The sequence below is a fragment of the Tachyglossus aculeatus genome, chromosome 15, assembly GCF_015852505.1.
Source record: "Tachyglossus aculeatus isolate mTacAcu1 chromosome 15, mTacAcu1.pri, whole genome shotgun sequence".
NCBI classification, from domain to species: domain Eukaryota; kingdom Metazoa; phylum Chordata; class Mammalia; order Monotremata; family Tachyglossidae; genus Tachyglossus; species Tachyglossus aculeatus.
In genome coordinates, this window is record NC_052080.1 from 21,157,060 (window position 1) to 21,184,475 (window position 27,416).

Sequence of the window (27,416 nt, forward strand, 5' to 3'; positions counted from 1 at the left end):
CGGGGGGCTCACAGTCTTAATCCCCATTTCACAGAAGAGGTAACTGAGGCACAGAGAAGGTAAGTGACTTGCCCAAAGTCACACAGGTGACAGTCAGCGGAGCTGGGATTTGAACCCATGACCTCTGACTCCAAAGCCCGTGCTTTTTCCACTGAGCCACACTGCTTCTTCACACTTCTCTGTGCCTCAGTTCTCACATCTGTGAAATGGGGATTAATGCTGTGGGCCCTATGTGCAACAGGGACTGAATTCCAACCTGATTAAATTGTAAATACCCCAGCACTTTAATACAGTGCCTGGCGTGTAAAAAAAAGAAAAGTGTTCTATGAATATGTTCCTACATCTTGAATTTTTTTTTTTTTTTAGGTAATGCACCTGGAAGACTTCGATGAAGGTGCCCTTTTTTCAAACCTAATTGAAGGCCCATATCCTCTACTCATTGCCATTATCATGCTGGCACTTAATAGCGTAATTTATGTCCTTTTAGCTGTTTATCTTGATCAGGTCATACCAGGTGTGTATATCTAGGGAGATAAGCGACAAGATTAATTCTGAGAATGTAGAAAGTTCTGAATCCAGGAATAAGTTGTTTTTGCAGTTGCCCTTGTCGATTCTCAAGTATAAAACATCAACATCAGAAAAAATGTTTGGACCTAGAGAACCTTAGTGGTGGCCATCAGTAGGGAAATGATTTTCAAAAGTCCCTCTGCATGAGTCATTTAAGAATTTGAGAGTCCAAGTGAGGCATTAATTCTGCTTTGTGACTTAAAGTTTATTTTTAAAGTGCGTTTTAGGTACTGTGTAACTAAGAAAATAACAAGCACCGTGTGCACGGAAATGCAATATAAAATATTCTTCTTAGCTCTTGGGGATCAGATGAATTTTGCCATGACACTGAATAAATAGCTCATCTGTTTGAGTTTGAGGGTACTGTGAATTATTGGATTTCCTATGCTATATTTTTCTTAAACTAGTTCCCATTTACAAGTTTTGAATGCTGCATGTGTTCACACGGGAAGACTTATCTTCTTCTTTGCTTCAGGCGAATTTGGGCTTCGACGTTCATCACTCTACTTTATGCAACCTTCATACTGGTCAAAGAACAAAAGAAATTATAAAGAGCTATCAGAGGGTAATATTAATGGCAGTATTAGTTTCAGTGAAATTATTGAACCAGTTTCTTCAGAATTTCAAGGAAAAGAAGCCGTCAGGTATGACATACTAACATTTACGGAAATATAGTTCTTTTTTTTGTGAAGCTCTAAAAGAAATATGCAATTCCGAATTCACTAATGCAAATAAATTATAGCATGCATTAAATCTCAAGGAGTGACTTAGCCATAAGAAACGCCGCATGGCCTTGAGGATAGAGCACGGGCCTTGAGTCAGAAGGGTCTGTTATAATCCCAGCTCCACCACTTGTCTGTTGTGTGACCTTGGGTAAGTCACTTTTCTTCTCTTAGCCTCAGTTGCTTCATCTGTAAAATGGAATTAAGACTGTGAACCCCGCGTAATGGACAGACCGCCCGTCTTGATTAACTTGTATCTTCCCCAGTGCTTAGTACAGTATCTGGCACATAGTTCATGCTTAACAAATACCATAAAAGACTCTTATTAAATATAGTTACCAAAGCTTTTAATTATCTGTTTCTTTTAAAACTATATCCCCAGTTGGCTTGATCCTTCCAAGCCAGCCAAGAATATTTGCAGGGAGAAAGATGCCTCCCAAAAGCTGGATTTATACAGTCTGGTTGCCTAACTGCAAACTCAAAATGGAATGAAATGCATGTCTCTTGCCCATAACTTCATTCATATTTGTGTTTTGGGCAAATCCTTCATTGTACATTCCCAAATTATAAGTTGAAAAGAGACATTTTTGAAATAATAAATTGTATTTACTTTCTCTGGTATGTCAGCCCCCCCCCCCCCCCCCCCCCACACACACACAGAAGGTTTTGTTTTAATATAAGAACAAGGTGTAGGATATTGAAGCACCTACTATGTGTTATTCACTGGGTAGATAACAAGGTTACGAGATAGTATAGAGGCCTGTCTCACACGGGATGGATAGTCTATTGGATGTCTATTTTCCTGCTGAGGAAACTGAATTTCAGAGAGGTCAAGTGGCTTGCCTTAGGTCACTCTGTCAGCTTGTGTGGGATGGGGACTCAAATTCAGGACTCCTGTCCCTCAGTTCCAGGCTCTTTCCACCAGGCCTCACTGCTTCTTTTGTGTAATGGTCTTAAAGTTCAGTAACTTGGAACTAAGATGAAAATTCCAACTATTTAAATCTTTTAAAAAAGAAAAGAAAATTGTCTTTCTCTTTCAGAAAGTGCAATATCTTGAAACGTATCATTATCTTTGCTGAAGGGATTGCTACAGGGCTTGGGAGACCAAAGTTGGCAGTGTACATTTGTTGAATAATGTGGCTTCATTCTCCCCAACAAAATGCAGAGCAGAAATTAAGTATTTGTACATTGTGTGAACTTTTTTGTATCATGATTTATTCTCCATGTATACCCCCTCCTTTGGAGAACTTGTTTGCTCCCGTGGCTTCAGCTATCTTCTCCTACGGATGATTCCCCAGTCTACATCTCTATCCCCGATCTCTCTGCCTCTCTACAATCCCGCATTTCCTCCGGCCTTTAAGACATCTCTATTTGGATGTCCCACTGATACCTCAAACTTAGCATGTCAAAAACGAAACTCCTCATCTTCCCAAACCTTGTCTTCCCCCTGATTTTCCCATCACTGTAGACAGCACCACCAGGTTTCCTCTCGCAAGCCATTATCGTTGATTCATCTTTCTCTTTCAAGCCACATATTAAATCTGTCACTAAATGCTGACAGTTAACCTTCGCAGCATCACTAAAGTCCACCCTTCCTTTCTCTTCAGACCGCTACCATGTTAATCCAAGCACTTATCCTATCTCGCTTCCATTACTGTATCAGCCTCCTTGCTGACCTCCCTGCCTCTTCTCTCTCCCCACTGAAGTCCGTACTTCACTGCCTGGATGATTTTTCTTCAGAAATGTTCAGCCCGTGTTTCCCCGCTCCTCGAGAACCTCCAGTGATTGCCCATTCACCTCCGCAGCAAATAGAAATGCCATACCATCAGCTTTGAAGCCCACAATCACCTTGTCCTCTCCTACTTCACCTCACTACACCTACTACAATCCAGCCCACACACTTTGCTCCTCTGTTGCCAACCTACTCAATGTACTTGGATCTCATCTATCACACCACTGACCACTTACCCATGTCCTGCCTCTGGCCTGGAATACCCTCCCTCTTCCCTTATTTTACAGATAATTATTCTCCCCACCTTCTAAGCCTCATCAAAGGCAAATCTCCTCTAATAGACCTTCCCTAACTAAGCCCTTGTTTCCTTTTCTCCCCCTCCCTTCTGGGTCACCCTGATTTGCTCCCTTTCATCCTGTCTTCAGTCCCACAGCACTGATGTACATAGCCATAATTTATATTTAATTATATTAATGTCAGTCTCCTCCTCTTTACTCTGAGCTCGTTGTGAGTAGGGGATGTGTCTGTTACACTGTATTCTCCCAAGGGCTTAGTACCGTGCTTTGCCCAAGGTAAGCACTCAGTAAATACAATTGATTGATTTGGAAGTGTCCTGTAGTTTTCAAATAGAATATTAGAGGAAGCCTTGAGAATGTGTGAAAAATGGCATTTCCCAAAATAGTTTTGCAACAGGTTCAAAAACTTGGTCACTTGTTTATCTCAATTTCCAATCATTTCAGCAATAAATTGTTGAAGCAAGTTTTCTGTAAATATTGCCAAGTGGCATGCGTTTGTTGCTACAAACCACTTTAAGATGAGCTTTAAAAGGGAAAATTGTCTTATTTCAGAATTAGTGGCGTTCAGAAAATATTCAGAAAAAAAGATGAAACTGTGGAGGCTCTGAGAAGTAAGTGATTTGGGGGGATTTGATCCATATATAACAGATGTGCATGAAAAAGTACCTTATCTTAATGAATTAAAGCTCTGGAATAAATGGAAGAAATTTTGTCTTCTATCTGAAATAACAGAGCTGTGTGTCTGGGACCTAATCTCTTTTAATAATAATAATGGCATTTTATTAAACGCTTACTATGTGCAAAGCACTGTTCTAAGTGCTGGGGAGGTTATAAGGTGATCAGGTTGTCCCACGGGGGGCTCACAGTCTTAATCCCCATTTTACAGATGAGGGAACTGAGGCCCAGAGAAGTTAAGTGACTTACCCAAAGTCACACAGCTGACAATTGGCGGAGCCGGGATTTGAACCCATGACCTCTGACTCCAGAGCCCCTGCTCTTTCTACTGAGCCATGCTGCTTCTCTTAATTTTAAGTAATTTGGGCTTCATTAATAGAGAATGTCCTGGCAATCAAATGAGCAGAATCGTCTCGCTTTACCAAGGGTTAGTGAAACGGAACCAGGAACAACGTGCTTCCTTTCCCCAGCCCCATATGCCCCAGGAGACATCTTCCTAGGATCATTCGGAGGGCATGGCCACTTGGGGAAATTGCCTCAAATCCAGGGGCCTTAGAGGACCTGGAACCGTATGGGAAAGGGAGTGGGCAATTAATCTTCCGCTCGAAGAAAGGTAAGAGCCATCTGGGATGGGCAGGAATAAGATTATTTCTGGTCCTGCCCAATCCACCCTGTACCGTCCACCCACAGGTCTGTGGAGGCATGGAGTGTGGGACAGCCCAGGATCCACCATGACAGGTGTCAGTCAAGGCCCCGGGGCAGATTTAACAGCCCAATTTCTGAATTTTAAACCACGTTCTGTAGGTGAATTGACCTGGGCCTTCTCAAGTCCCCTCTGGACCTTTCTGCTTTCACCACCACCCAGGATATTTAATACCCTCACATCCACAAAAACACAAGTAGACCCCCTCCGTGGACGGGAAAGAGTGTTGAGAGGCGATGTCCACAGCAGCAACTGGGAAAGAGCTGGCCAAGTGGTGGAGAGAGATGTGTTTGTGCTGCTGAACTCGGGGGAGAGGGACCTAAGATGGGGGTTGCTGAGGGAGGTGGGGATGGTCCAGGGAGAGAGACGCCCAGGCAGTGTGTGCAAAGGTTCAGGCATGCCAGGAACAAGGGATAGGAAGAGGAGTGGGATGCTCATTAAACCACATTAAGTACTAACCCTGGACTCCACTCTTTTGGATACTCCTACACTAGTAAATTCGCAACAAGAAAGAGAACAAAATAAAAAAAGATTTTAGACATTGTCTGCACAATCATGAATTTTGCCATAGCTCTTCATTGACTGCATTTCGGTAGACTACCAGTGCTTTAAATATGTACTATTTCCTAGTCCTTGTATTAGGACTATGTTGCAAAAAGGGAAGTGAGGAAAAAAAAGAACTCGGTGAACATTACGTTTGGAGGAAGAGTCAAAGCTTCAGGATATAGGTTATGTTCGGTCATATGGCATTAACCCCAAGTGGAATCTTAATTATTGATTGCTGGTGGATAGGCTATAACAAACAACTGCGGTTATTAAATATCCTAGGTGCCAAAATAGTATATTACTGCAAATGTTCTGGAATTTTGATTCCAATAACAAAGATTGAGAACATTTGAGAATATAATTACACTTTATGCCATTCAAATCAATTTTTACTTTCCTCCATTTATTCAAATGGCCAGCTGGCACTGTCAGCCAATGATTCATTCAAACAGAATCCCATCTACCGTTGACTGCACTCATGTGTGATTCTCCATTGTGAGCACCAGATATTTTCCTCCAGCTTCCCTTCTTTTGGAACTATCACTATAATTTCCCTCTTTCTATTTCCTCTTTCTCTCCATCTCTCTGTTGTAAACATATTATTATTATTATTATTGATAAAGAGTTGTTGAGTCATTTTCGATTCATAGCAAATTCATGTTCTCTGTTCTCTGCCATAATCCAAAACCTTTCTAATGTTTCTGCCATTATCATTGTTATGGTCTCTCTCCATCTTGCTCCTGGTCTGCCTCTTACTGATTTGTCTGCACATTTCCTGATTTGTGAACATTCATGCATTATCTTTAAATGGCCTTTTTTCCCTAATGCCGCCGGTTTAAGCCTGTAGTTGCTTTTGGTGAAGGTTCTCACACTTCTTCACCTGACAGATGGTGAAATCATTCTGTCTTCATTCATTGTTCAGTTGTTTGACAATAAGCATCTCAACCTGCAGCAGGACCTAATTTCAACTGAATATATGTATTTGAATTCACCCAAAATGCAAGTTTCCCCAAGTAACAGGAATCTAAAAATATTTAACATTTGACTTTGAGTTTCCACCCACCAAACTGGTGACATTGTCTGGTTTTCTGTTTTATGGATTAGATTTGTCTTTTGACATATATGAGGGTCAGATTACAGCCCTTCTTGGCCACAGTGGAACAGGAAAAAGCACCTTGATGAATATTCTTTGTGGTCTCTGCCCGCCTTCAGATGGTAAGTATCTTATGCTTTCTGAAGCAGAAGGCATTTGATTGGAAACATTGTGTCCTTGTGAGCTGTTCAAAGGATGTTCTCACTGTGATGCTTTATCACTTTTGTTCTGACAGTACTTAGACTGTGAGCCCCATGTGGGACAGGGACTGTATCCAACCTGATTAACTTGTATCTACCCCAACATGTAGAACAATGCTTAACCCATACTGTAAAAAAAAATACACCACACTGAATACTGACCTCCTACTTCTCTCCTTTGAAAATGCAGTGTTAGTATTTTCTTCATTTTTTTATATTATGGGCATTTTGGAACTAGCATCTGTTTCCAAAAAGACGTATTTCCCTCCCTCGCTTATCCATGCTGTTTTTTTGTTAATGCTAAACCAAGGAATTGTTGGGGGTTTTCGACGGGAAACACAGCTTTCTTAAATGTGCTTTAAAATTGGATGAACTTTGAAAATTAGTGCACAGTAATTTAACACCAGTGGTCTGAGCTAGCTGTCAGACTTACATTGCATTCTTGCCCATATACTGCATACATTACTTCTGTCTTTATTTTTGAAAGGAGTAGGTAGAAAAAAGTTGCTCATCTGTACCTTAGAAGAATAAAGGGTGAAGGAGCAATGTTGGAAGCGTCATGAAGCACTTCCCAATTATCTGCAAGTAGAATTTTCACAGAATATAACAGTACTCTTGGATCCTGGAGCTAAGCTAGTCCTTTTTTTCCAACCTATCCTATTTATTGAATGCCTCCTGAGGGCAGAACACTGTTCTAAGCACTTGGGCAAGTATGATGCCTGTGGGTTGGTAGATAGGTTCCCTGCCCACAAGTAGTTCACTGTCTAGAGTTGGAGATAGACATTAATATAAGTTACTGCTATCTGTGTATGGGTTGTGGTGCTGAGGAGCCCTTTGTAGCCACCCTATTGATTTTTATGATTAAGTTTCTTCTCCCCTATGCTCCATTTCCTTCTTAATCACTCTTTGCGGGAGCAACCCTTTGGAGCAGTTGACTTACTTTACCCTCACTTGATCATCTCAAAGTTTGGAGATGACCTCTGGCCCTAGTGGCCATAGCTCTGGGATGGAGATTCCGCAAAGTGGGACTTGCTTTCAGATCCAGGGAACTCTGTTTAGTTCAGGAAAAAAACAACCCAAGCCACCAAGGTAATTTAGTTGACAGCAGTTTAAACAGTTACTCCTACAAAAATTCCAAAGTATGATTTCCATGATGACTCTCTCCTATCTGTAAAATGGCAATTCTATATTTGCACAATATCTAGAGTAGTAATAGTAGCATTTATTGAGCCTCCCCTTGGTGCAGTGAACTACACTAGGCACTTGTGAAGTTCAGAATAATGAAATGGCCCGTTCCCTGCCCACAAAAGGAGGGAAGTGCCAAAGAGCCACAAAGAGCCAAAATTAGCTGTAGTGTTGATAAGGCTCAAGGTTCTGGGAAATTATTTGGGGAAAGCTTGTTAAGAGGAGGCATTTTAGGAGAGATTTGAACTTGCCGTATTTTATTTTATGTCTGTCTCCCCACACTAAACTTCTTGAGGGCAAGATTATGTTTACCAACTCTACTGTATTACAGTCTCCCAAGCACTTAGTACAATGCTCTGCCTACTGTAAGTGCTCAGTGAATTCCGTCGATTGGTCTCTGGTGGGAGGCAGGAGGGAGTCCCAGGCTGGGAGAAAAGTATGAATGATTCAGGGGGTGGGAACAAGGGAATCAAGAGCAGAATACAGCTAGAAGCTTGGCTTGGGAAGAATGAAGACAGCGAGTTGGGAGACAGCGTGGCGATAGAGTAGATGGGTAAGGTAGGGCCAGATGGCGGAGAGCCTTGAAACCGATTGTGAGGAGTTTGATCTGATTCAAAGAAACACAGGGAGTCATCAGATGCTTGAGAGGAGAGGTGTCACCTGAGCAGTGCTTCATGAAGATGATCCAAGAAGTGGTGGGTAGTGTCACTTGGAATGAGGAGAGGTTGTAGTCTGGCAGACAGGTGAGGAGGCTAATGCAAGTCTGGCTTTGGGAAGACCAGAAATTGTAACAGCAGGGTAGAAGTTAGGATAGAGGGGAAGAGGCCGACCTTGGAATTGTGCTGGAAAAAGTGGCAGGATATGGCAGGGAAAAGGATATGAGAGATGAAAGCACAGAGTCAAATTACTGTGCAGTACTTTACTTTTCGAATAAAGAATCTCTACTAGAATTAAATAGAACTGTAGCATGTTTTTCAAAATACTTTCTTTGCATTTCTCAGTCTTTGCTTTTGATTCTCTTTTTCTAAAAAAAAAAAAGTGTTTCTGGGTGCAGGGAGAGATCACTAGTTGTGAAGAATAAACCTTGAAGCAGAGAATGAATTCTAAGGAGTGTGTGCTTTCCGGTTCTTCCCATTTCCCAACTCTTTTAATAAGAGGTCCTATTTTCCCAGGGCAGTATTATAAAAGAAAAACTGGTTCATGACTAAATGTCTAGAGATTTAAACATTTTTATTTTACATTTCTTACATAGGGTTTGCATCAATCTATGGTCATAGAGTTTCAGAAATTGATGAAATGTTGGAAGCAAGAAAAATGACTGGTGTTTGTCCACAGTTAGACATACATTTTGATGTACTAACAGTGGAAGAGAATTTATCGATACTGGCTTCAATCAAAGGGATTCCAGCCAACAACGTAATACAAGAAGTAGGTTATTGAGAAGCATTCAGTTTCGCATCTTTTATATTTGGTATTAAAACTGAGGCAATGTCCAGTGCATTTCCTTCAAACAAACCAAGAATTAGGTTGAACTTTCTAGGGTAAGGTTTTATTTTACATAAATAAGTAGCATGGCCTAGTGGAAAGAGCCTGGGCCTCGGAATCAGAAGACCTGAATTCTAATCCTGCCTTGCCTGCTGTGTGACCTTGGGCAAGGTACTTAACATTTCTGGGCCTCAGTTTCCTCAGCTGTAAAATAGGCATTGAATATGGGTTCTCCTTCCTACTTACACTGTGAGCTTCATATAGGACAGGGACTCTGTACCGCCTGGTTGTCTTGTATCTGCTTTAGTGCTTAGTACAGCATTTGGCACATAGTAAGTGCTTAAATGTCATTATCATTAATAGTACTAGTTTCCTTTGTCTTGCATTACTTGTACAGTGCTTTACAGCTCCTTTTGTGTGCCAAAATTTTTCTGCAATTGGAAAAGTATTTAAAAAGAATCTTATGAAAAGAAAATGTTAAATTTGTGTCCGTAATCATGTTATCTGGCTCATTTTAATAACATTTGGCCCGTTTTTCTTTCAAAGGTGCAAAAGGTTTTACTTGATTTGGACATGCAATCCATCAAAGATAACCAAGCTAAAAAATTAAGTGGTGGTCAAAAAAGGAAGTTGTCATTAGGAATTGCTGTTCTTGGGAATCCCAAGGTAAATGAATATTCACACCTTTTTTACTACCTGAAATTATAGACACTCAGGTCTTGAAAGATTCCTTCCCTTATGCTATCAAATACAGTAGTCTTCCCTATCCACAGAAAGTCTTTTTTAGATCCTACTGCTCCCTCCAGACCCATCTGCCTTCTCTCATTCCTTCACATTGAAATGCTGCCTTCCTCTCTGGCGACTCTCTTCGTGTACCACTACAGTCAGGTTTTGACCCCTCCACTTCTGACCCAGCACGGTCTAAGGTCATCGGTGACCTCCTCGTAGCCAAATCCTATGGGCCGAACTCTCTCCGTTCTCCTTGACCTCTCTGCCACCCTAGGCATTTTTGACTTCTCCCTCCTAGAAACACTACCTGACTTGGGTTTGCACTGACATGATGTGTTCCTACACTTCTCCTCCTTCCTCTCTGACTACTCTTCTTCAGTCTGATCTGGTGGCTCTTTGACCCCTGAGACCTTGTTCTGGGTTTCCTTATTCTTTTTGCCCTACCCTCCCTCCCTTAAGGAGGTTCTCTACTCTCACGGTTTCATATGCTGTACATGGATGTCTCTCAAATTTACCTCTCCAGTTCCAAATTATCACATACTATGCAATTGTGCATTTCCTCTTGGCTCCAGGACATAGCCAGGTGAATGACTTCCCAGCTCGCTGTGGGCAGGGAATTTGTCTGTTTATTGTTGCATTGTACTCTCCCAAGTGTTGACTACAATGCTCTGTGCACAGTAAGCTCTCAATTGAATTAAATTAAATGCAACTGAATGAACAAATCCTAGAATTGAACATTTCTAAAATTGAACTTCCGTCTCTCCCCCTAAATCCATTTCTCCTAATGTTCCCAACTCTGTGGATAACCTCCCCACCCTTTCCAGAAGCCCACAACCTTGATGTCTTCGACTCCTCAGTGTCTTTAAGTTCTCAAATTTGATAAACTGCTAAATCATCAAGGGCAGATTTATTTCTCTAAGAAACTATACTTATTTCCTCATTTGAAATAGCTGAAATAGAAAATGCAACATTCCTGTTGAATGCCAATTTTATAATCAGTTTCTAGTTGGATTTTAAAGTATTTTTTGTTTGTTTTTTGTTATGACCCATTCATTTCCACTTAGGTTCTACTACTAGATGAACCAACTGCTGGAATGGACCCATGTTCACGTCATATTGTCTGGAATCTTCTGAAATACCACAAAGCCAATCGAGTGATAGTATTCAGTACTCATTTTATGGATGAAGCAGACATTCTTGCTGGTGAGTTCTGTGATTGATAAGGTGGATAGGAGTGTGGAATAGTAAAAAGAGCAGAGACACGGTGTTGGAGCTACGCTACATCTTTTCTGGTCTCTAAGAGCTGAAATGGCTCAAGGTGCCTAGAAACCAAGTAGTTTTTGAATGACACCACTTGCTTCAGTTAAGGAAACATCTCCAAACTAGGTATAAGGTATTTAGAGTTTTAAAACGAACCTGAAGTTGGAAAGTCTCCATCTTCTTAATGTTTTTCTACCAGTTTGCCCAGTTGTACTTATATTAGCATCTTTCTTTGTCCCCCCTCCCTGCTTTTTATGCTATTTGTTAAGCACTTACTATATGTCAGGCACTGTTCTAAGCGCTGGAGTAGATACAAGGTCATCAGCTTGGAAGCAGCTCCTATCCCACATGGGGCTCACAGTCTTAATTCGCATTTTACAGATGGGGTAACCCCTGTGAGCAAAGAACATGCCTACCAACTCTGCTGTGTTCTGTTCTCCCAAGCGCTTAGTACAGTGCTCCGCATACAGCAAGTGCTCAGTAATTACCACTGATTTGATCGTTTTGGGCCGGTCCCTTTCATCTGGGAATCGATTTCCTTGAATCTAGTGGAGCGGAACATTTATACTGTTTGACATGAAAAATTTATGTATTAGTACAAGGATTGTTTGGAAGGAATATGATGTCTCTCAAATTAAAGTACCAGGTTTTTGGTTCCAGATCGGAAAGCTGTGATATCACAAGGGACGCTGAAATGTGTTGGCTCTTCTCTCTTTCTCAAGAGTAAATGGGGAATTGGCTACCGCCTAAGGTATTATTTTAAGTATTAGCCTATTTAATAATCTTTTGATGTTTGACTTTACTTTTATCTATATTGTGTGATATTCATTTGCATCCAAAACAAATGTTTTAAAAAATTGTTTTTGATATGGAGTGCTGATCTGGATTTTTTTTTAGCATGCACATAGACCGGTATTGTATCGTGGAATCGCTGTCATCCTTGGTTAATCAACATATTCCTGGTGCCAGTTTATTACAACAAACGGAACAGCAGCTTGTTTACAGTTTGCCATTTAAAGACATGGACAAGTTTTCAGGTAACAGAAATATCACAGAACAAGGAAAATATGGGAAGCAATGTTTTGTATGAAAGAAATTCAGAATGCTGAGAAAGCTCAATAAATATGTTCTGTTTGAACAGCATATTTCAAGGGTCCAAGTCTTGGCAGTCGAATGACGTGAATATGAAAAATGGTATTTTTAATTTATCACTAGGGCTATAAGTCTGTCAGAAGTGGGATTTTCTTTTCCTCAAGATCTCGTGACTTTTAATGGAAAACCTATGCTCAAAGGAAGATGAACAAAAGAAAAATGCTGATCTATGGGATTCTTAGGCCCTCAAGTTTAAATTTATCCCTGATTAAGATAGTTCATGATGGAATTGCTATTTGAGAGCCATGGATGAGTCTTGGTGCTGTCTTGAACACTTAGAACCAAAAATCTGTGTGGAGGAATTGATCTTAGTCATAATGGCTTGGAGGAACCATCAGTCTTCCCTCAATCTGTGGCTCTGTTAGACCTGCCGAGGATAAGGCTGGAGATCAAAATCAGGATTGACCTTTTGCAGGATCCCATTCCTCTTCCCAGTTCCTAATAACTCCCAATCCTGTCCTTTGTTCCCCTGATCCCTGGCAGTGTTGGGGAGGAGGATGAAGGGTCAGGGGGATGAGGGTCTAGCAGTACAAGATTGGTGGGTTTCAGGAAAGCCCATCAGAACCTTCTCCTGCCTTCAACACGCAATGTTTCCGATCCACATGGATTTAGACTCGCTAACCCAACCTTCTTGGCTCCTTGGAAGTGAGTCCAGGTTTTTGGTAGTCCCAAGGCTACTGAGGTCCCAAGTCCCAAGGTTAGGAAATGGGCTCTGGCTTGCTACCTTGTAGCCTTGACATTGCCAGATTCTAGATCACTTTGTGATCTCTGATACTTCTGACCGCTCTTCCCAGTTGCTTAAAAAAAATATATGTAAAGAGGTCTTAAAAGATTTATTTTTTTTTGGACTGTAGATAAATGCCATCTCTCATGCCAGACTATAACTGACTAGCTATTGAATGTGACTTAACTTTTTGAGTCCCGTTGCCCTTCCACTCCCAAGTTTTGTGGAAGTTATCTTGTTGCCCAAAAGCATATGTGTTAAAGTGTCACTAGGGAAATGTGTTTGATCGTGAACACCTTCTGAAAAATATTGGGTGACAAAGCATGATTGTGTTAAAAAATTTACAGCATGCATTTCCATTTTTAGGTTTGTTTTCTGATCTGGACACTCATTCCAATTTGGGTGTTATTTCTTATGGGGTTTCCATGACAACTTTGGAAGATGTGTTCCTGAAGCTGGAAGTTGAAGCAGAAATTGATCAAGCAGGTAAAAAACAAATACTGTTGCTTTCAAAGTGGGAATTCAAAGAAATAAAATTGTATTTAAATATGTTAAAAAAATACCTGGTCTGTTTTCAAAATGAACACTGAGAGTGATATGAAAACACAGATTGCTCCATAGAGAACTTGTCTCATTTGGTTAGAAGAGAGAGGTCAAACTTCATGCTCCCTTTCCACTACTTTAACCTGTCCACATTACTTGCTATATGAATAAGGAATTGAATTTACTGTGTACCATTGTTTTTGTTTTGGTTTTTATTGTATTTGTTTAATCACTCAAGAAGCCACAACTCAATTAAAAATAAATGCAAAAAACCCAATAATTTCAAAAGTCAGACTTTTAGGTAGCAAGTTAAAAGAATAAGGTGACTCGGATACAGTTGGACCTCAGTTGACACAGTGATTTTAGAAACCTGTAAAATGAATGGTCTAGAGTTTAATTTCCAGATTTATAAGATGACTTTACTAATGTATCCTATGCAGGTATTATTTTTTAAAAAAATTTTAATTAAATTTAAAATAGTTCCCAGCTTTAACTGATGTTGAGTGTGAACAAGATCTGAGTCCTTGGCTACATTACAGAGATCTTGTTCTAAGAGATAGGGCTAGCTTTAGCTTTTTATCTTATCGTTGGCTCGACCAATAGAACCATTTTTTTCCTCTCATCCTGTAGTCTTTTGCCCAGATGTTCACTGCTCTTTTTTTTCTGTGATAGCATTTTAAACTCTAGTTGTACTCGCATTCATTGCTGCTTCCTTTTTCTTCACTGCGTGCACATTTAGTACAGTGCTCTGCACAAAGTCAGTGCCCAATAAATACCATTGATTAATTTGGTTCAAGCCATAAACTGTACCCACAGAGGTACATTTTCACTTTCTACATGAAAGGAAAGTCTGTTTTCTTCTGTTTCACTTTTCTTCTGTTTCACCTGTCAGTCAGCCAGTCATATTTATTGAGTGCTGATTATGTGCAGAGGAGTGTACTAAGCTGTTGGGAGAGTACAATATAACAGACATATTCCCTGCCCACAGCAAGCTTACAGTCTAGGGCTGGGTATCACTGTTGTCGTGTCTCTTAGAGCTAATGATAAAGGACTCAAATTTTTCAAGGCGAAAAAGTAGGGTCAAGGTAGGAGGGCCAGAGTGGTGCAAGTGGGGAGGAAAGTGACAAACTGCCCCATGCCCAAGTGAGTCTCTAGGGTGAACCGAAGTAGGCTCAGTTAATTTTGTGTAACTGAAACTATGACTGAAATACCATAGAAGTCAAGGTGAATCTCTTTTGTATTTTGGACCATTAGTCAGTAGGAATCATAGCAAAATTTTCTTGTCCTTTGAGCATCGAGGTATTCATAGGTGTGGACTTGGTCCTACCTCTGCAGTTTTTCCCAGATGAAAGCAGTGTGCCATTTGAGATGGTTCAGTGTCCCAATTCCCTGCCTCTCTTTTTCACCCTTAGATTATAGTGTGTTCAATCAGCAGCAACCCGAAGAAGAAATGGATTCCAAATCCTTTGATGATATGGAACAAAGTCTTCTTATACTCTCTGAAACGAAAGCATCTGCAGTGAGCACTATGGCTCTTTGGAAACAGCAAGTGTCCACCATAGCCAAGTTTCATTTCCTCAACTTAAAACGGGAAAGCAAATCCATAAGATCTGTGTAAGTATGATGATTTCTTCCTTCCTGACTTAATTATGAGAAACTGATTCATCAATCGGTGGCATTTATTGTGCGCTTAATGGGTGCAGAGCACTGTACTAAGGATTTGGGAGAGTGTAATACTCAGATTTGGTAGACACATTTCCCCCCAAACAACTAGCTCATAGTCTAGAGGGGGATATGGGCATTAATATAGACGCAGTAATTTATAGACATGTATGGGGCTTAGAGTGGGGTGAATACCAAATAGCCCAAGGGCCCAGATCTAAGAGTAGAGGATGCAGAAGGGAAAGGGAGCTGGGGAAAAAAGGGCTCAATTGGTCATTCTTCAATGCAAATTAGATTACTGTATTTAAATATTGTGTACATCAACATGTATAAAGGCTATTTGACACGTGTCAAGGTCTAAAATAGCTGTTATTGTAAAGAATGAAAAATAAGCAACCGCAGTAGATCCGTGCCAAGGATATTTCATAAAACTTAGATTAGGAGCTTTACCTTCGTCACCAAACAAATATTGAGTATACTTGGCCCTGTTTCAAATAGATGTCATCCTCTCCAGTTTGTATTCCAAACTTTATCATTCTTCTTTTTCAAGGCCTGATTTCATGCATGGTTCTTATCCAAAATTTTAATAGGAGATTTCACTATGCGCCGATGAGTTGTTTTTTTTTAATGGTACTTGTTAAATACTCACTATATATGCCAGGCTCTGTACTAAGCGCTGGGGTGGATCCAAGATAATTGGGTTGGACACGGTACTGGTCCCAGAAAGCACTCTAATTATTAATCTCCATTTTACAAGTGAAGTAACTGAGGCACAGAGAAGTTAAGTGACTTGCCCAAGGTCACACAGCAGACAAGTGGCAGAGTTGGAATTTAGAACCCAGGCCCTCTGACTCCCAAGCCACAGTAGTTTAGCATAGGGAAGTATATTTAAGAATGCCTTAAGAATTATGTTCCTTAGCCTTGGGGAAGGGCTAAATTTAAAAGAAATGCCCAGACGTTGTCTGTCAGAGGATATAATTTATTTTTTATTGTTCATTAATTCAAGGTGGAATACCTACTATCAGAGCTTATCTTAAAAGTGTCCAGATTGATTTGCTAAAAGTTTTGCCGTCATCATCATTGCGAAATGATCTACTTCATTAACGCAGCGTCACAATCATTTTCATTGAATAACCTACTTGATTAACATGGCAAAATGTTTGTCAGCCATTATACTTCTACACAGGGTTCAGCAGTTTACAACCCATTCGTACTAATCATTAAGCTGCTTAGAAAGAAATTCCAGAAGGATCAGATAGCCCAGCTCCTTTAGCTTCCCATCAGATAAACTTCCTATAGCCGGGTCTTTCCCTTTACCTCCTACCTCTCCTTCCCTAGGCCAGCTTAGCATTGGAAATCCACTGTGAAGATGGTGAGAAGGAAAGGTTCAATAATATACTGAAGGTTGACTTCAAAGTGTGCTCCTTAGACACTGTGCTTGGGAACTAAGCAGGACTAAAATAGCATCAGCTCTGCCATTTGGCTTTTCAGCCTTTTAAGGACAAAGAAAATAATAATAATGATGGCATTTGTTAAGCGCTTACTATGTGCAAAGCACTGTTCTAAGTGCTGGGGAGGATATAAGGTGATCGGTTTGTCCCACGTGGGGCTCACAGTTTTTTAATCCCCATTTTACAGATGAGGTAACTGAGGCACAGAGAAGTTAAGTGACTTGCCCAAAGTCACTTAGCAGACATGTGGCAGAGCCGGGATTTGAACCCATAACTTCTGACTCCCAAGCTCGTGCTAAGCAGCGTGGCTTAGTGGGAAGAGCCCGGGCTTGGGAGTCAGAGGTCATGGGTTCTAATCCTGTCTCTGCCACCGATCAGCTGTGTGACTTTGAGCAAGTCACTTGACTGCTCTGTACCTCCGTTCCCTCATCTGTAAAATGGGGATGAAGACTGTGGACAACCTGATTACATTGTATCTACCCCGGCGCTTAGAACAGTACTTGGCACATAGTAAGCACTTAACAAATGCCACCATTATTATTATTAAAGAGTTACTGCAGCCAAGTAGAAACATGCCAATCGAGAAGCGGCTTTTAGGCAGTGCAGCACAACCAGTATTTGCCGATTTAACCTAACGTGGGTAAACCTCTGAAATTATGTCCAATCAGTACAATCTCGTCCAAAACAAAAGGAAAGAAAACGTCCATTTAGGTGTATTGGCAAAGAGGGAGAAAGTACACTGTAGAGATTTGTTTTAAAGTTTCAGATGTGTATTTTGTTTTCATTCCTAGGCATGCTTACAAATTTAAGAAGATCGTAATATTCTGACTAAAGCTAACCTTTCAGACCTAGTAATGAGTCTTCTCTTTTCTTTCTGTTGGGTGAGATACTGAGGATACTAAAGCTATTAACTTTCATAATAATAATGTTGGTATTTAAGTTCTTATTAAGTGTCAAGCACTGTTCTAAACCCCGGGGTAGGTACAGGATCATCCAGTTGGACTCATTCCCTGACCCAAATGGGGCTCACACTCAAAGTAAAAAAGTATGCGCGACTTGGCAATACAGGATTTCTTCTAGCTTTGTCTGTAATTCGCTGTTAGTCTTTCAGAGTTCATTTTATGTATTTTGGAGAGAACAGCAATGTTGAAAGTACAGGACTGGGTAAACCTTCATTGGCTAAAGCTACTTCTGAATATTAACATCTCCATCTTTGAGAATGTCGAGAAGCAGTGTGGCCTAATGGATAGAGCATGGACCTGGGAACCAGAAGGACCTGGGTTCTAATCCCAGCTCTGCCACTTGTCTGCTCTGGGACCTTGGGCAACTCACTTAACTTCTCTGAGCCTCAGCTACCTCATCTGTAGAATGGGAATTAAGACTGTGAGATCTATGTGGGACAGAGACTGTGTCCAACCTGATTAACTTGGATCTATCCCAGTGTTAACACATAGGAAGTGTTTAACAAATGTCATAAAAAAAAAAAACACGAGATGTAGGTTGGAGTGTAGAAGATGGAGATACTCAGTAAATGCTGTGCTATATAGTAGAACCTAAAACAAAAATATCTTTATGTTCATTCACTCATTTATTCATTCCATTGTATTGAGTGCTTCCTGTGTGCAGAGCAGTGTACTAAGTGCTTGGGAGAGCACAAGATAACAATAAACAGACATGGCCCTTGCCCACAGTGTTTGACACATAGTAAGCGCTTAACAAAAACCACAATTAGGAAGGGTGCTTGAGGCTTTATCTTTTTTTCCCCCTCCATTGTGAATTTTAAAGTTCCTTCTCCAGCATTGTCTCCACAGAACTGCTGCCCTGGGGAAATTGAGCTAACAAGACACTTGATCTATTTTTCTCCTTTCAGACTGCTCCTGCTTTTAATTTTTCTTGCAGTTCAAGTTTTCATGTGTTTGGTACATCGTTACTTTAAGAATTCTGCTGCCCCAGTCAGACTTAGCCCCGATTTGTATTTTCTGAAGCCGGGAGAGAGAGCTCATAAGTACAAAACCAGCCTCCTTCTTCAAAACTCCACTGGTGAGAGCATTGCATTAAGAGGACACATTTTCTGGGGTGGTTTTAGAAATACTCGTGGGTGAAATCTTGATGTAAATATAAACAGCTTTAGTGTTGGATCAGTTTTCTTCCCGGGGTGAAGAAAATACATTCAGCGATGTAGCTTTGGCTGAGTAGCCAGTGACACTTGTGTACTCCCAGTTGCAATCAATCAAGACTATTTATTGAGCATGTTGTGTGTGCACAGCGCTGTCCTAAGCATTTGGAAGAGGACAACAAATTAGCAGACATGATCCTTGCCCCAGGGAGCTTTACAATCTAGCAGGGGAAACTGACAATATAAATAAATTACAGATAGGATCAAATATGTACATGATGCTATGGATTGTTAATGATAGCAATAATTATGGTGCTTGTTAAGCACTTACTCCGTGCCAAGCGCTGTTCTAAGCACCGCGATGGATGCAAGTTAACCAGGTTGGATACAATCCCTGTCTCACATGGGGGTCACACTCTTAAATCCCCATTTTCCATATGAGGTAACTGAGGCCCAGAGAAGTGCCCAGGCCTGTGCTTTATCCACTAAGCAATGTTGGTTGTGTGTACTTAAGTGCTTCTATTACTAGTATTCTGGAAACTTTCTCACTTTAGCTGATGTATATCTTTTTAATTATGTCTATGAGTAGGGATGCGGTGTAACCTAGTGGAAAGAGCATGGTACCTGGGGGTTGAGATCCATATTCTAGTTCCAGCTCTGCCACTGGCTTGCTGTGTGACCTTGGGCAAGTCATTTAACTTCCCTGTGCCTCGGTTTCCTCCTAGGTTAAATGGAGATAAAATACCTTTTCTCCCTCCTTCCTGGACTGTGAGGCCCATGAGGAACAGAGACCATCAGATCTGGTTATCATGCATCTGCCCCAGTGGTTTGAAGAGTACTTGACACATATTAACTGCTTATCAAATGCCAGATTATTTACCGATGCTTAAAATATGCTTGCAGAGAGTGAATATCGCTGCTATTGTTATTATTATGTTGATATTTGCTAAGCACTTACTATCAGTCAAGCAGTATTCTAAGCACTCGGACATGGGCTGGGTGTCAGAAGGGACCTGGGTTCTAATCTCTGCTCTGCCTTGTCAGCTTTGTGAACTTGAGCAAGTCACTTAACTTCTCTGTGCCTTAGTTACCTCATCTGTAAGTTGGGCATTAAGACTGAGCCCCATGTGGGACAGGGACTGTGTCCAATCTGATTTGCTTTTCTCTACCCCTATGCTTAGTACAGTGCCTGGCACATAGAAAGTGCTTAACAAATACCACAATTATTATTCTTGCAAGTTAATCACATTGGACACAGTCCCTGTCCCACATGGGGTTTATAGACTAAGTAGTAGGATGGGTGTTGAATGCCCAAGTCTTGCCAGATTCCATAAAGACTATCCTAGTAAAAAATTCCCAAGATATATTGCAGTTTTCGGAGCTTCTCTTACCCTGAAGTGATAGCTGAACATTCCTCAAACATTTTCCACATTGCTTCCTCTTTTCCCTTATGTTTCTTGTGCCTCATATTAAAAACTATTTCTGGTTCTTATGCAAACTCTTTCTTGTTTGACATTGAATTCTTGAATTTTAATAAGCACTTAAGTTTTGGGCAGTAGCAGAAATAAAATTATAATATCAGTGGTATTGATTGTGGGCTTATCTTGTGCAGTGCAGCAGAATTGCAGACACATACCCTGCCCACAAGGAGCTTATAGTGTAGAGGGGGAGATCATCGCTGAAATAAATTTTGGGTGTTACGTATGTAAGTGCTGTGGGGTGACTATCAAGTGCTTAAAGGGTACAGGTCTGAGTGCTTAGGTGCCACAGAAGGAAGAGGGAGTAAGGGAAATTGGGCTTACTCGGGGAATGTAAAGGTTTTCTGTGAGGTTTTTTAAATGTGTTAAGGAAGCTTTTTTTAACTTAAATTGATTCCTTTTCTTAATAACCAGATTCAGACATTGATGACCTTATTAGCTTCTTCACGAGCCAGAACATATCCATCAAGATGTTTAATGACAGTGACTATGTATCAGCTGCTCCTCATAGTGCTGCTTTAAATATAATGCATTCAGGAAAGGTAAGAACGATTTGTCCTTATTTTCAGTTAATTGTTAACCTAGTATCACAGTTTTGACCCATGAGCATTTTCCCGTAGAAACATCTAGTAATGCGAAATGACTTCCTCGAGAGAGTCAGCTTCTAGAGCCCTCGTCTGTGGGGTCCCAAGGCAGTATGGAACGAGGCCTGCAGAAGATGGAGAGAGAAATAAGTGGGAAGGGAAATGGAGAAAATTGGAATGAAAATACTGAATTTGTGTCCCGTTTAACTCCTCTCATTTCCTTCCATTTTTCTTCCAAATCTCCCTCTGCTTCGCTTCTCAGAAGAGAAAAGAGAGGAGTGGGAGTGAGGGGAAAATAAGGAAAAGTAGGAGCACGGAGAAGGAAATCCCATGAGCAGCTGGGGAGGTGGATTGCAGGGGAGTGAAAAGCTGGGGTGCAAGGGGAGAGAATGGCATTCACGGGAAGGAAGGAGAGGGGTTGATAACAGTTTTCATGGTGACTATTGAACATGTGGTTTTTTTGAACATTCCAATTGTTCAGCTACTCCAACGAAGGAATTCAAAATCTAAAAGTCACTGAACGGTACATAGCATGTCTTGAGTGCAGTGCTTTTTTTGTCTTGTATAGGACTACATCTTTACCACTATCGTCAATGGCACTATGATTTATTCTTTACCTGTTTTGATGAATATCATTAGCAATTCCATGCTCTATCATTTAAATGTGACTGAAGAAATTCATATCTGGAGCACCCCATTTTTTCAAGTAAGTAAATTCTCATCCCCAAAAGCAGATGTATTCTGCTTGGGAACAAATTTTAAATCAAAATTCAAAATGACTTCAAATTTGTTAAGGATAGAAGAAATGTAAATTGGAAAAGAGAAAGCTTTTATGCTGAGGGCTTTTTAATTATGTTCCTTGAGGTACTTGATTTAATTTCTGATACTATATCACCTCTTAAATAGGAATTTTCTTAGGCATTTGTCCTTATGAATGTATACCAATCATCTGGCAGAGAAATGATAGTTTTGTAGAAGGCTGATTTCTTTTTTTACAGGATATATATGAAAAAATGAAAGATGAGTAGAAATTGAATGTGTTTTCATTTTCAAATCTGGATTCTTGAGGTTAAGGGCATCCCTCACAAACCACTAAGTTTATTACCATCCTTTACAGTCATAAAACAATTTTTAAAATCCCCAGAAAAAGAAATTTCATGAACTCCTTTGATAAATTATTCTAGGGTCTCACAACACTGAGACTTTTCTTAATAAGTTAGTAGCCCCTACATGTCGTGATATGCTTCCGAAACAAAGTTACACTAATTTATTCTGGGTTTTGGGGCACTATTTTTATTATATTCAGGGCTAGTGTGGTCTCATGCAGTCCTTGGGTTTCATTCCTTTATTCTTGGTTATTTTTCAGGAAATTACTGACACAGTTTTCAAAATCGAGCTATATTTTGAAGCCGCTTTGCTCGGAATTATCGTCACTGCTATGCCACCGTATTTTGCCATGGAAAATGCTGAAAACCATAAGGTAACTCATAGATTAAGAAACAAGACCAATTTGTTTTGGCCTTTTCAAGATGGAAGTATTACTACTCGGTCTTTGCCTTTGGTAGATGAGATTATTGAGACTATCAGTGTCACAGTAGTGAAACTCCAATCCATGATACTTAATGAGTTTTTACTCTGTGCAAAACACTGTACTAAGTACCTGGGAAACAATGCAGCAACAGTTTGAAGGATTACCAAGGAGATGGTTAGTGTAAAAGCAGAGAAAATGTAAAAGCTATCAGCTCCTGGTGATGGTAAAGAAACGATTGTGTGGTAAGTAGTTTTCAGACAAAGTGGTATAACAGATTGGATGGGATTAAATTGATTGGATAATTTAGACCAACAAGCAGATGGATCAACCGAATGTAACACATCTGTGTCAGATAAAAGAGCTGGTTCTGGTTTGTTAGTGGAATTTGTCTCTGTTTCTGCTCAAGTCAGTTGTGAATAACATCCAGTAGGTAGAACTGTCACTACAGCTAGGAACTCTTGGTGTAGGAGAACTTCAAGAATCCCAAGAAAGATCATATCAGTAAATTGCACTGTGTGCAGAGCATGGTACTAAGCATTTGGGAGAGTGCAACAGAATTAGTCAACACATTGGTTGCCCGTGGCAAGATTACAGTTTAGAGGTGTGTCTACAATGTAGAGAACAGTCTATTAAGGAGTGTAACGCTGATGTTCTGTACCCATTTTACATCTCTTCCTTAAGGGCTCCTGCAAACATTTTAGCCCTCATTTTTACAGATGAGTTTTTAAATGTATGTACCTTACTCATGCATCTGGACAAGGCCCTCAGATTTTTTTTAATGAAGGCCTGTGTAAACTGCTTTTGGCGGACAAAACCAATTTTTTATACAAGTTGAGATTGTTCTAAACGTAGTTAATTATAGGTCAGGCGGTTTGATTTAGCTTTGACTTTTCTTGCTGTGAACTTAGAGCACCTCCGTACTTTGGCTCTTGTTGGAATTCTTCATGTTCACAGATACTGACTCTAAAAATCACTCTTCTGCACAGAGAAAAAGAGGCTCACATGATTTTCCTGGGGAAAAATTGTGTCCCAAAGTTGTTTGCTGATTCCAAGGACACGATGCGACCCATTTGTGTTTTATTATTGCAATAACGTATAAAATGTGTTTCACTAATTAAGGCTTTCTTTTTGTTTTTTCATAGATCAAATCATTTACACAGCTTAAGATTTCAGGTCTTTTTCCATCGGCTTATTGGACCGGACAAGCCGTTATTGACTTTCCTTTATTTTTTTTGGTTCTTGTTTTGATGATCGGAAGTCTGTTTGCGTTTCACTATGGGGTTTATTTTTATGCTCTAAAGTTCCTTTCTGTGGTAAGTTGATACTATGTTACCTCTCACCATTGTGTTTAATCACATTTTTAAAAATATATAATTTTAAGCTAACATAAGACTAGAGAATGCTTTTGCCTGAAGCATGTCTTGAGTAATTGAGCTTTTTTGTGATGCAATATTCATGATGAAATTGTCATTTTCTGGCAAGAAATATAGTGCTATAATTACTGGGGAATTGAGAAGTTGATACAGAGAAACTGTGTTCTGTAGTGGATAGAGCATGGGCTTGGAAGTCAGAAGGACCTGGGTTCTAATCCTCGCTCCACCATTTGCCCGCTGTGTGGTCTTGGGCAAGGCACTTAATTTCTCTGTGCCTCAGGTACCTCAGCAGTAAAATGGGGATTGAGAAGGTGAGCCCTTTGTGAGACATGGACTGTGTCCTGCCTGCTTAGTTTGTATTTACCCCAGTGTTTAGTACAGTGCCTGACACAGTAATAAACACTGAACAAATGCCATTAAAAAAATAATAATTTTACCCATTTTGTACATGTGCAGAGAACTATACCAAGGGCTTGGGAGAGCACAAGTGAGAGATAGGGTTATTAGAGCAAAATATTTTGTTAGATGCTGGCTAGTGTTTTATCAAGTAAATATTTTTGAGAATATTCACCAACACCAGCTTTATTCAGCCAAAGGCATTCTTCACAAAGCTGCACTCCAGTTTTGGAGTGGAGAATTAGAATGTGAGCTGTAGTTTATACGGCTGATTTTTAACTTGTGCCATTGTGCCTAAACTGTCACCCTTTTTTGGCATTGATATACGTGTCATGATTCGTCCATCTTGCCTTCTTTGGCAGGTTTTTTCCCTCATTGGCTATGTACCGTCAGTTATTCTGTTTACCTATGTGGCATCTTTCACCTTCAGAAAAGTTCATAATGCAAAGGAATTTTGGTCTTTCATCTACTCTATGGTAAGTCATACTTTGTTTTATTTTGAAAGCTGTATTTAAAGTAGCTTTTAGTGAAGCTGTTGCCGCCTTTGTGCTCCTTGAAAACTGTTTCATATTTTCCGCTTGTCTGATTGCAAAACCTCGAAGTGAATTGCCTTTTCCTTCATCATCCGTGAACATTTTCAATGAATGTATCTTGGATAACGTGAGAGCGTGACTCCCAGGGGGCATTCGATAAATAGGATTGCTACTACTTCTCGTTCAGCGTAATGTACAATTACGTTTATATTAATTGTTTAAATAGCCGTATATTTTCTCATTTTGTTTCAGACAGCTTTGGTTTGCATTGCTGTAACTGAAATAACCTTCTTCTTGGGATACCTCACTTTGACTACTGTACTTCATTATACCTTCTGCATAATTATCCCAATCTACCCGCTGTTAGGATGTCTGATTTGTTTCATAAAGGTATGTTTATCATGGGTTTGTAGTGAATGATCCTTGAAAGCTTTGTCTTCAGACAAAAATCCTCATTCAACCTCACTCTTACGTGTTTCAGAAACATGCAATTTGATAGAACAGGCAGCATGGCTCAGTGGAAAGAGCCTGGGCTTTGGAGTCAGATGTCAGGGAGTCAAATCCCGGCTCCGCCAATTGTCAGCTGTGTGACTTTGGGCAAGTCACTTAACTTCTCTGTGCCTCAGTTCCCTCATCTGGAAAATGGGGATTAAGACTGTGAGCCCCACGTGGGACAACCTGATCACCTTGTATCCCCCCAGCGCTTAGAACAGTGCTTTGCACATAGTAAGCGCTTAACAAATACCATCATTATTAGAGAAGCAGCATGGCTCAGTGGAAAGAACACGGGCTTTGGAGTCAGACGTCATGGGTTCAAATCCCGGCTCCGCCAATTGTCAGCTGGGTGACTTTGGGCAAGTCATTTCACTTCTCTGTGCCTCAGTTACCTCATCTGGAAAATGGTGGTGAAGACTGTGAGCCCCCCGTGGGACAACCTCATCACCTTGTAACCTCCCCAGTGCTAAGAACAGTGCTTTGCACATAGTAAGTGCTTAATAAATGCTATCATTATTATTATTATATGTGTGCTCAGCTCCTCAAGAGCATAGACATTCTCTGAGATACATCACTGTGTCCATTGGGAATACTTGGTATGGTAAAGATTTATCAAGGAAGATGGAGCAATTGGAGAAACAGTGTTGCCTAGTCAAAAGAGCATGGGCCCAGGAGTTAGAGGACCTGGGTTCAGATTCCCAGCTATGCCAATTGCTTGCTGTGTGACCTTGGGCAAGTCACCTAACCTCCCTGTGCCTTAGTATTCTCAACTGTAAAATGGGGATTAAATTCTGCTCCCTCCTGCTTGGACTGAGATTCATTCAATCATATTTATTGAGCTCTTACTGTGTGCAGAGCACTATACTAAGCGCTTGGGAAGTACAAGTCGGCAACATATAGAGACAGTCCCTACCCAACAACGGGCTCCCCATGTGGGACAGGGACTGTGTCCAACATCAGTGCATTGCATCTACCACAATGCGTAGCACACGGGTTGGCCCAGAGTAAACTCTAAACAAATAAAAAAAAATGACTCCATTGCTCCCCGAACTGAATATTCCAGTGACTGTAATTTTGTGTCAATGAGGTGCAAAAGAAGGATTGGTCTGTGAAATTTGATTAGATCTGAAGTTTCAAATGTTGGAAAAATGTAGAGCTGGAAGATTCATTTTCAGCTGGACCCCTATGATCTTTGGATAGGAACAAAGTGCTTCTTCAGTTCCCTGTGAAATGAAAAATGGGACACTTCCTTTCTTCTGCTACGACAAGATTTTGATAATTTAGTTAAAGTTTCAGAAGGATACTTAATTGCCAATCAGTATATTTTTAAGTATGAGCTTATCCTATTAACAGATTGTGATATGTTGCTGAAAAAAGGAAAGAAAAAATACTTCATTTACTATAGAAAGACATGTGATTTCTCAATAATATGTCCCATTTAAAATTTATATCAGATTTCCTGGAAAAATATACCAAGAAATGAAGGAAACTATGATCCGTGGGACAGGCTTTTAGTGGCAGTCATTTCGGTAAGTAACAACTAGGTTATTTTTCCCCGTCATTAACTAAAGAACATTTGTATTACAGAACATTGAGCATTTTCCTTTAGATTGAGGAAAAAAGTACTGGATTTGAGAGGGAGAGAATGAAAGAGATAGAGACAGCCAGCTGCGGTACGACTGCTGTCTCTAAAAGAAAGAAGGGACACTATAGGGGTAAACCAGTTCTATATTTAACCACTCCTGTCAACACCTGATGTTGTCTGACCTTCTTATCTGTTCATTTTTGATTGCAGAAGAGACAAATGGGGCTTGACAAACTAGGTTTAGCTGTTCATACTTTTCCGGATTTTGATTCTCTCTATCCGGCCACTCATTCTCAATCTCTTTTGATGGCTTCTCCTCTGCCTCCCACCCCCCAATTCTGATGGCCCTCAGAGTTCTGTTCTGGGTCCCCTTCTATTCTTCATCTCCGTCCCATCCCTTGGAAAACTCATTTTCTCCCATAGCTTCAACTACCTTCTCTATGCAGGTGATTCCCAAATCTCCATTTCCAGCCCTGGTTTTTCTCCTTCTCTGCAGTTTCATATTTCCTTGTCTCTTCAGAACATCTCTGCACAGATATCCAACTGACACCTCCAATTTAATCTATCCCAATCTAAACTCCTTAGCTTCCTGACCAAACC

The 27,416-nt window shown here is 40.4% G+C and overlaps 1 protein-coding gene across 1 annotated transcript in view; it reads left to right on the top strand.

The window, feature by feature from the left end:
• ABCA5 (ATP binding cassette subfamily A member 5) overlaps window positions 1–27,416 on the top strand; it is a 91,167-nt gene that overhangs the window by 40,621 nt on the left and 23,130 nt on the right. Inside the window, exons 9-27 of the mRNA XM_038757097.1 lie at window positions 367–514; window positions 1,043–1,211; window positions 3,870–3,928; window positions 6,346–6,456; window positions 8,972–9,147; window positions 9,751–9,870; window positions 10,998–11,136; window positions 11,854–11,944; window positions 12,091–12,230; window positions 13,436–13,555; window positions 15,025–15,226; window positions 18,596–18,765; window positions 20,734–20,861; window positions 21,472–21,609; window positions 22,270–22,383; window positions 23,577–23,747; window positions 24,566–24,679; window positions 24,989–25,126; window positions 26,686–26,760. Coding sequence (XP_038613025.1) covers window positions 367–514; window positions 1,043–1,211; window positions 3,870–3,928; window positions 6,346–6,456; window positions 8,972–9,147; window positions 9,751–9,870; window positions 10,998–11,136; window positions 11,854–11,944; window positions 12,091–12,230; window positions 13,436–13,555; window positions 15,025–15,226; window positions 18,596–18,765; window positions 20,734–20,861; window positions 21,472–21,609; window positions 22,270–22,383; window positions 23,577–23,747; window positions 24,566–24,679; window positions 24,989–25,126; window positions 26,686–26,760 — 2,523 coding nt within the window. The remainder of the gene's footprint in view (window positions 1–366; window positions 515–1,042; window positions 1,212–3,869; window positions 3,929–6,345; window positions 6,457–8,971; window positions 9,148–9,750; window positions 9,871–10,997; window positions 11,137–11,853; window positions 11,945–12,090; window positions 12,231–13,435; window positions 13,556–15,024; window positions 15,227–18,595; window positions 18,766–20,733; window positions 20,862–21,471; window positions 21,610–22,269; window positions 22,384–23,576; window positions 23,748–24,565; window positions 24,680–24,988; window positions 25,127–26,685; window positions 26,761–27,416) is intronic.